The following is a 9,660-nucleotide window of genomic DNA, read 5'->3' on the forward strand; positions in this document are numbered from 1 at the left end:
AAGCAGCCGAAACAAGGATTTTAATGAGGTGAAATGTGCGTGGCAGCGTTAGCCATGACGGCGTTACCAGCTTCGCTGCTGCTGATAAATCCCAATTGCATTTCCTACCCCAGCAAGCTTTTTTCACCTTTTTCTTTCCCTAACACCTGGGTAATGCCACGCATGACTCATCCTCTCTTGTACTGGCAAAGGATGTTCAGTTCCGCAGGAGTGATGCGCAGTGTGACCGGCCGACTAGTGCTTGTATCAGCTCTATTCATTACCTGTGGGGTCAGCTGCCCGCGGGACAAAAACTTAGCATCACTTGCAGGGGCGCAGCTGCACGTGGGGTGTTTTAAGGAGAGCTGTATGCCCGTATAGGTACATCGGGTAAACAAGCACAACCTGTGCTTTCTTTTCCAGCTGGATTTTCAAACTCCCTGAGCAATGTTAACAAAAGGCAGGGGGAGAGAAGGGACTCGGTAATAGCTACAGGAGCCCTCACTCTCATCTCCTTCGGTGAACTTCGTAAAATGTAAAATGTCACATTTCCTCCATGCACAATTTTTAATTAAAACCTCTCCATTGAAAAGGTCAGGACAGCTTGACTCTCTGCTGCCCGTGCAAGGACAGCCAAGCTAATAGCAGTAAACAAAATTCCTCCTGACCTGAAAAAGCAAGCACTGAGGACTCCCTCCACCTGGAATACCTAAGGAATGGCAGCAGTGACGGCCCATCCCGCTGTCCCAGTCCTGCCACTTGCCTTGTGAGGACTCGCTACCCATCACCCCTGTTCTTGCTCCTTTCTTTATAAATAATACACAGCTCCTCACCTTACCAGTCTTCTCATCTTTTCCTCTTCAGCACTGCTTCATCTGCTTCTCCCCCCCAAGACTGCAATCTTATCTTTAAGCATCGGGTGCAATGTGCTTTTGCACTTCTAATGTACGGGTGCCAGTGAATTGTCAGGTGCAACGAAACCTACTTTATTTCATTCTGCGGAATTGCACGCACGTCACAAGCTCTTGATAGTCCATCTTTTTAGCGCTACCATTTGGACACTGCTATTGCCTTGCTAAGACAGGCGCTTTCTTTGCTGAAGAAAATTTTACCTTGGAAAAGATCGCAGATTCAGCTGGAACTTCCAAACACAATATGCTCTGGTTTATTTAAGTTACGGAAGTATGAACCCAGTCACAGACCACAAAATGTTTTATCAGCAAGGGAAAGAACACAGGTGTTACCATGTACCTATTTTTGTGTGCTGGAATCTTTTTCACTCAGCACCAAAGCAACTTCCTCACCTCTGAGAGCTGAAAACACAGACTGCATTAAGAGACTATGAGTTTCAACTGCCGATTTCTCCTTTCAAACTGAAATATTAAAATTTATAGAAAAAACTGTTTGACTAGAAAGAGACTTTTCACAAAATCCATGGTTGGCTCACGCCTAGAATTTTATTCGATCCATTCAAAAAATAGACAGAACTATAAGGTGGCACATATTGTCAGAGAGTACAAACGTCACATCTTTCTTTATATAGTTTAATTTAAATCCATAGATTAAGACTGTGAAATAATTGCCCTGGGTGGGAAAATAATTAAGGGTCTTCCATGAAAGGACAAGTCTTCAGGTAAGCATTTACACATATGTATCTGGTTAAGCATAATTTTTTCTATCCTCTATAAAAATATAAACAGCATTTCAAAATGTCTTTAGGTAAGTATGTTAAGGTCATTTAACATGGCATTAATGGACTGACAGAATATGGGGCCTGGGCATTTCAAACCACATTTAGTAATCCATACCCAGCCAAAACTAAAACATTTTGTATGAGCTTCCAACATAATACAATATAGTGACACAAACAATATCAACCAAAGATACAGAAGTATGATGTTCCTCCTCCACCATGAATTCCTTATCTGTATTTTGTATTTTTTGTTAATATGGCAATGACTAAGACAAACATGGCGGTTTTGCACAGGTTAATTGTAACTCAGGATCAATTATAACTTGCCTTTCCCATAAAGTAACATCGCTGGGAAGGGACACGTGCCAGGATCAAATTAAGGGCACTCACTGTCGTGTATGTTTCACCCGTGCAGTATTACTTTGATAAAGACTGTAGCATGTGACAGGAGGGCAAGTGCAAGCTACAAGGGCAGAATCTTGGCTTCCCAGACAGCAGAACCAGGAGGTAAGACTAAATGGTATTTTAAAGGCAAGAAGAACATGAAACAAAAAGCAAACTCATCTAAACTTTAAGTAGTGGGATGTAGGATGTTCCTGGTACAGCTGTCATAAACGCACCCTATGTTTTCCAGGGATGCAATCTGATAAGCTGAACACCTAATCGTTGTTGCAAGGACTTACTGGTTCAACACAGATTAAAACGTTTGAATACACTGAACATATTGGTCCCAGGTCTGATCACATAATTTCCCTTTTCCCAATCCTAAATTTGTATTGGAGCAGCCTCCCCATCAGCTGTGTGTTTGTATAGCAGAGCACTGGATGTTGTAATTGACTAGCACGTATGCCAACAACAGCTGGTATTTTCCATTACAAGCGAGAAACAAAACCTAAGGGAAGGGTCAGGTTTCTGATAAAGGCTGGACATTTTGAACTTTGGACAAAGTGACAGGTATCTTTGATTCTCCCGGTGCTGGCGCTTTTGTGACTGGGTTTGCATGGGCTTTTATATCAGCTATTCTCTCTTTAAATCTCTGCTGAAGATACTTTTCTTCTTTGGAGTAACTTTTAGCAAAAGCAGACATCAACAGACACGCTGCCACGGTGGACCCTCCAACACAAAACAAGATTGCCCCTGCCAGCTTGCATATATCAAGGGACCCATTAAACTGAACGGCGCGGGTATCTACCACAACAAAATCATCTTTCCCAAGAGCTTCAATTTTCGGTGGCACAAGAAAACCCACTACAAGAACCGTTAAACCTATCAGCATAAAAGCCGTCCCAGAGATGAGTCCGACCTGGAAAACAAACAAACAAACAAAAGCCACAGTTAATACGCCTTTCCAGTTTTTAGTTGGTAAGTGGTCCTAGGAGGCATTTAGCTTTCACAGTGTCTTGCAGGTGGTTCTCTCTTCTAGGAGAAGGCTGATATTTTTCTTTAAGGTCATACATGGCCCTACTAGAACCAGAATATATGGAGAAACTGTCTTTTTACAAATCATATTTATATAATTCGGTATTGACATTTCTGGAAACAATGAAATATGCATGTCTACATCTAAAGAGCATTCATGTCCAAAGGCCTCATATCACAGAGAGGATCGCCATTTAACCCCAGTGCTTTGTGACTATTTCTTTAGCTTTAGGTGGTAGTTAGCACCAACAGTTCAGGCCCTGATGATAGCCTGTCACATACACCACTCGCTTTTACTCCACGAAATGTCATTCCTTTGCAGGGATTAGAAGGAAGCTGCTATTGCCATGAACAGACCTCAGAATATTTCTAGCGCATTTCAAGTGTAAATGCAAAGTTTGGTTCACACAGAATGGCCCTACCATCAAAGCAGAGGGGTTGGATTAGATGGCCTCACAGGCCCCTTCCAGCCTCTGGTTTTCTGCAATTCCGTCAAGCTCCCTGACCTTAATGGCGATCTTGTGGTTTTCTTGATCCCTAGATCACACAGTGCCAGAGTTCATGCTGTTAACCTACCAGTCCTATTCCCAATAACCTGGCAGGACTATTGTGGGTGCAGAGCAGAGGTAAACTACACTTTGAAGCTATGAGTGGGGCTTCCCAGACAAGACTTTGATCTTTCAGTGACATGGCTTCTTGTGACAGAGAAACTAGAGGATCCAAAGACCCCAGAACTCCCTTGGAAGCTGATGTATCTTTGGTAAGAGCACCCTGCTTTCAGACAGATTCAGTCACCTCAGGGAAAAGTGAGCAACAGAAGGCCTTTCTGCATGAATGCCTAAAACCATTAGTTACGTGGGAAAGTCCTGAAATGGGAGTTTCTCTCTCCGGTAAACAGCAACGGGCAGTACCTTCCAGAACGTAGAGCTCCACCTGCTAGGCGATCTCTGGATCTGAAAATCATCCTCATACTCCCAAATTGAAGCTGTGCAGTCCTCATAAAACTGATGCAGGTAGGAACGAACTCCATAGCGTTGGTAACCTCCCTCAGTACTGCCCTGCGCATGCTTGGACCCGCAGATGTCAGCATAGGAGCTCATCCTTCCTACCTGCAATGAGAAGTTTCATGCAAAGCAGATCGTTACCGATGTGGCAGGAAAGTAAAGCTGGCTACAAACTCTCCACAGTTTGCTGGGATGCAAAGACAGACCTTTCCTTTGCTTTTTTCCAAACTAAGAAATAAGCCTGGGAGAGCTGCATGTGGTGACTCAGCTCAAGCAAACCCAAGGCACTCAGCATCTTGGTGCAGCACACCCTAAAGGTGCTGCACGGAACGTTCCCTCCCTCCACAGGGTGCCTGCTCCCCATCTTTTGCACTAGCGTGTTACTGTGTTTCCATGGAGATTGAAAAAAGCAGACTATATCAGGTAACAACAGCCAGCATCCCTCAAGGGCTCCCATGTTGCTTCTCATCCAGACTACTTCTATCAGTTAAGTAGAGTTTGCAACACTAGGAACTTTCCGAACTGCTGGGTAAGTGGTTTTGGTTTTTTGGCTTTTTTTTTTTTTTCCCTTTTTTTTTTTTTTTTAACATTTTTGCCCAAGCTTTTGAAGTGTAGGACTAAGCATTGATATAACATTCATAGCCATGAGAAACAGAGGCAAAATAAGTCCTAGACAGATTGAAACTGTATATATGCTGTACTTATATATGGATAATTAAAAAGATGGAGTGCCATAATGGCACCAACCTGCTCACTGAAGACAGCGAGATGGAAAGATTAAGCCACTGCTCCCTTGGAGAAGTCAATGCCAAAGCTCTTGCTGACTAACAAAATCAGAATTTTGCCTGCTATGAAAACTACCAGCAATACTCCCTACTCTTTCCACTTCATGGAAGTTCTCCTAACATACAGAATTTGTATTTAACTATGCAGGTCCCAGGCCTGAACTTGCTTGCACAGGTGCAATGCTACTGAATTCATTGAAGTAATACAGCCCCTAAAAGACTTGAGTAACAGGCCAACGTTACTTAAGTTGACTGACTTCTCTTTAAAAAAGTTCAAAAAGTCTTAGTCCAAAGGGAACTGTTAATCAGTACTTGCATCTGAATGTCACAGCTCAATTTATATCAGCTTCAAGCAGTTCATCTAATTGCCACAGCAATTTTACTTAGAGGGAAGGTTTGACGTGCTCATGGCAACTAGGACCTCCCAATTTTGCAGCCCTACAGCCCTCTGCCCTTCAGGAATGGGTGATCTTGGTGGGTATGAAATACCCATGTATGCAAGAAAAACAAACACTGCTGCATTCAAATTAAGCAGAAGCCATAAAGTATCAATGGGGAATGCCAACAGCCTGAATGAAGCTCTTGGCTGGCTCTGAAATCACCACTGGTATAACAGTGATCTTCCAGCCTTTTGGAATCTGGTTGTGTTCTTGGCTCAGGGATAAAGAGGGGTTTGCTTTTACCTCTTTATAAAAACTAATAATCTTGGGTTTTATTTATTTTGTATATCTAATATGTATTTAGTTTGGGATTTCATGATCTCAGCATCTTGTAATTGCAAGTATCTCTCTTGCAACTTGTGATGAGGTAAACATATTTATCATCGCGCAATGAGTGGGAGTTATTTTCCCCAGGTGTAAGTGACTCCATAAAGCCAACAAAGGGAAGGACCAGACAACGTGGCTTGCCAAAGTTCACTTGCAATACTCCAGCTGTCACCAGGAGACAATTTTAGAGCTTCTTTGGTTTCTCCAGAATTCAGCAAGCAGATGAAGCACAGCTGAGTCTGAACCAGCAACTGTAGGTATTGCAATTAATTTAAGAAAACTCAATGTAATGTGACAGAAAGCTGTATAAACACTATCTCGCATTCACTGTAGGTTTAATGAAGAGAGAGAAAGGAGAATGTGGTGTTTCTAACAGCTTGATGAAGAATTACCTGTAAGAACCACACAGCCTGGAATCACTTATATTACACATGGATTCTTTTTCCTGAGCGATCTAAAACACTAATAGGTGATTTCGGTCAGGCATATGAGCAAAGTGATAAATAAGAGCTGGGGAATGGAACGGAAAACCAAAGAATGATCTTTTGCTTGAAAGAGCTGTGATAGCATCAAGTAGTATGACCTTTTAAAATGGAAGGAAAAAGACTGCCAGCATCATTAATTCTCTTCAAGCACTGCATAACATTAGTCCTACTGAACATTTTCTTTATGCTCAGACTCTTCCACTTATGATAAGTAATCTCATATCTTTTGCAAAATATCTTGTCCCTTAGAGAAAAGGGAAGGAGGCTTCCCAGCCCTATATGACTCATTGAAGCAGCCTGGTAATTTGGCCTAAGATGGTCTCTTTTCTCAGCTGCAATGTAAACATGATGTTGTTCTTGCTACTTACAGATGGGGCAGAGGAACTGACACAGAGTATGGTGGGAGAAAACAGTTCTCTATAAATAAGACAGAAACGTGTGTCACAGCATCAATTTACATTGGATGAATAAATACTGCAGTAGCTATGATTTCCTCAGTGTTGATGTGTATTTCCGTATCTCACCTTCATGTCTGAGAAACTAAACACTGAAGTGTTGTGAAACTTTTGCTAAAAAGAGGGAGCCACTGTTAAACAAATCCGCATTACGCATGAGCTCAGAACATGCATCCAGGCCGCAGGAAGTGGCTTAATCATTAAAAGTTTTTCAGTGCCTAAACCTGAGATGCCTAGGAACACGTGGGATGTATGATCACAGCTTCAGAGCACACCACTGCGTAGTAGCAATCCATCCCCTAGCAACTTTTGTTTCCATGGCAAAAGCTGTCCTGTTTACTTTGAGCTTTACTATTCTCCACTGATCTGGGGAGATGTGACTGAATTGGTGAACAGGCAGATTAGAAGATGAGCATGCTGCAAGAAAAAAATTACCCAATAAATTTTCCAGCTGCTTTGCTTTCTTATTGAAGGGCTTCACACATTTAAAAAAAAAGCCCCAAAAGCATAAGGAATTGGGATCTGAAGGGCAGCACAAAGCAAATAAGGATGTGCCACTGCTCCATGACACCATACAGCCACCAAACACAAGCCACAATTGCTGTTGGGTTCGCGCATGTGAAGTCCCCCTGTCCCTTCTCCAGATTGACACACTTTGACCCTTCTGCTCAGAGGACCACGTTGCCCGCCTGTACCTACAGAAAGTGAGGCCCCTGTGAAGCGCAAATACCAGAATAAACAACCCGCCTTTGACAGCAGCCTCCGAGATGGCGCTTTTGATGCCTCAGCTACCCGTCACGTCAGCGGCTGGGCCAAGTGGCGCCCGGCCTGGCCCAGCCCGCCAAGATCGATGCGAGCCCCCGCGGGGCCACGGCTCCTGCCCGGCGCCCTGCCCTCACACGGGGCAGGGGCAGCGGGACGGGCAGCCGCTCCGCCGAGGACGTCCGGGGTGCCCGGCTGCTTTCCGGGGCGACTCCTGCACCCCACGGGGGATGGAGCGGGGCCTCCTCCTGTGTGAGGGAACTGGGCAAGGCCCAGCAGGGGACTGCGGGGGTGGGGGGGCGGCGGCACAGGCCCGGGCCTCGCCTCCCGAAGGCGGCGACCGCCCGCCCGCTTCCCCGCCGCCGGGTGGCGGCCCCGCCGGCCCACCGGTCGCACAGGCCGGAGGGGGACGCCCCGGCTGCCGGGCAGGACGCGCTCTCCATCGCCCGTTATCCCGGGCGGTGCGGAAGAACTCCGCAGCTCCCGGCGGAGACCTGGCGGCGGCGCTCACCCCGCCCGGACCAGCCCCGGGGGCAGGGGAGAGCTCGGCCCGGCCGCCTCCTGCCCAGCCCCATCCCCTCAGCCCCCTCCCGGCGGCGGCGGGGCAGCGCGGCACCTGCCTTCCCCGGGAGGGCCGCGACCCGCCCCGGACCGGGAGGCGATGCCTAGGGTCCCGCCGTACCCCCTGTCCCCCGCCGGGCGGCCGCCCCCTCTCCTGCGGGAAGCTCCGCGCCGTCCGCCCCCCCCCGCCGTGAGGGCGCCGACGGTCAGAGGAGCCTCCCCCGCCAAACTGCCGAGCCCAAGTTTGCCGGGAGCGGCGGCCCCGGAGCGGCAGGATTTACCTGTCCCTCCTGACACTCCCCTCGGCCGGCTGAGCAACCGCGGCGGCGCTAGCTGCGGCTCTCCCGCCCCGGTCCCATCTCCGCTCTGCGCCGCCCCAGCCCCAGACACCACGTATTATGTACGGCCCGGAGCGCCGCTCGCTCCCGCTCCGTGCCTGCGCACTGAGCCGCCGCGGCCAGGCGCCGAGGGGCGCCGGGGCCGCGCTCGCCCCGCCGCCTCCCCCGGAGGTGGGTCCACGGGGCGGCGGTGAGGGACGCGGCGAGGGAAGGTGCCGCCGGGCCAGCGGTTCCCCCTTCCCAGCTGTGGTGAGGAGGGTCCCTTTGGCCGCGGCTCCCTCGGGGCCGCCCCCCGGGCCGGGCAGGCCCTCAGGTGCACGGAGCGGCTGCCCCGGGGCCTGCCAAGGCCTCTGGGGTGTCCTCCCTGGGTGGTGGGAGCAGGAGGGGCCTGGGGCCAGGTCTGTCATCGCCACCCCCATTTTAAATCAACATTGAAAAACGCAGAGAGTCAAGGCGCTGTTATTTGTCCGGTCGATGGGATAGGCATCACAAAAAAAGTGATAAATGAGCTACAAAGCGCCGAGATCTGGGGGTTGGGGAAAGAAACCGGTCAGCAGGAGACCCAGCTGGGCTTCGAAGAGGAACAGAGTGAGCCTGGGGTCCAAGCGCTAATGGCTTGAGTCTGTCCCGCTAACGATGGGTTGGTGGTTCAGCGGGAAAGAACTTCAGGTTAGCAAAGTTTGGGGAATAAAGAGGGAAGAGTCAGGGAGCGTAACAAGGCACCAAGAGCTGGAGATGCTGAAATGTATCCCACAAAGCGGCAATATGCAGTTCCTCTGAAAAAATAATAAGAACGTAAAAGGCAAGAATGCTGAAGAGTCATTTCAATGCTCTGTACTGAAATACACACGAAAATAGGGTATTGTTGCACACAGAAAAAATGGAAGCGCATTTAAGTAAAATGGGGCAGTATTAGCCAAAGGAAAAACAAGGTCTTTTTGAAGTGCTTAAACCGCTATAGTACATGAAGAAGATGGTGAGATGGTGGTGGTTTCACTAATAGCAATGCCCAAGCTCCTTTGAAAAAAACCCTGCATTTGATGACAACAGTAAGTTTGGGCAATTGCAAACTGGGAATCATAAAAATAGCTATTAAAAAAAAGCAAGTAAGGGATTAAGTTTGGAGGGAGTAATGCTGGTTTCACTGGATTTCATCCTGTCCTTCCAAAGGTGTTACACCTTCCCTTTTTCAAGTAATGAGTAATGCCAAAAGCCACTGCAGTATGCTATTCAGTGAGTAGCATTGGCATAGCCCAGCCCAAGGCAACTAACAAGGCAATAAACTGACAATTGTTTGGGAAAAACTAGGAAAATATGGTGAATTTATAAATGAGTGAAAAGCAGGATGGAGTATCAGTCTTAAAAGATTGTCGTGTAAGACTAACACCAGATTTACATGTAGTATCACAGTT

The 9,660-nt window shown here is 47.4% G+C and overlaps 1 protein-coding gene across 1 annotated transcript; it reads right to left on the minus strand.

Annotated features, from left to right (window-relative positions):
- Positions 1-1,410: 1,410 nt before the first annotated feature.
- Positions 1,411-8,414, minus strand: NRSN1 (neurensin 1). Its single transcript, XM_074575801.1, has 3 exons — positions 8,192-8,414; positions 4,003-4,200; positions 1,411-2,975 (listed from the first exon to the last, which is right to left on the minus strand). Exons 2-3 carry the CDS (start codon positions 4,189-4,191, stop codon positions 2,577-2,579), a joined length of 588 nt encoding a protein of 195 aa, XP_074431902.1. The 5' UTR covers positions 4,192-4,200; positions 8,192-8,414; the 3' UTR covers positions 1,411-2,576.
- Between the last annotated feature and the right edge of the window lie 1,246 nt (positions 8,415-9,660).

Source organism: Larus michahellis, chromosome 2, assembly GCF_964199755.1.
Source record: "Larus michahellis chromosome 2, bLarMic1.1, whole genome shotgun sequence".
In the NCBI taxonomy this organism is placed as follows: Eukaryota; Metazoa; Chordata; class Aves; order Charadriiformes; family Laridae; genus Larus; species Larus michahellis.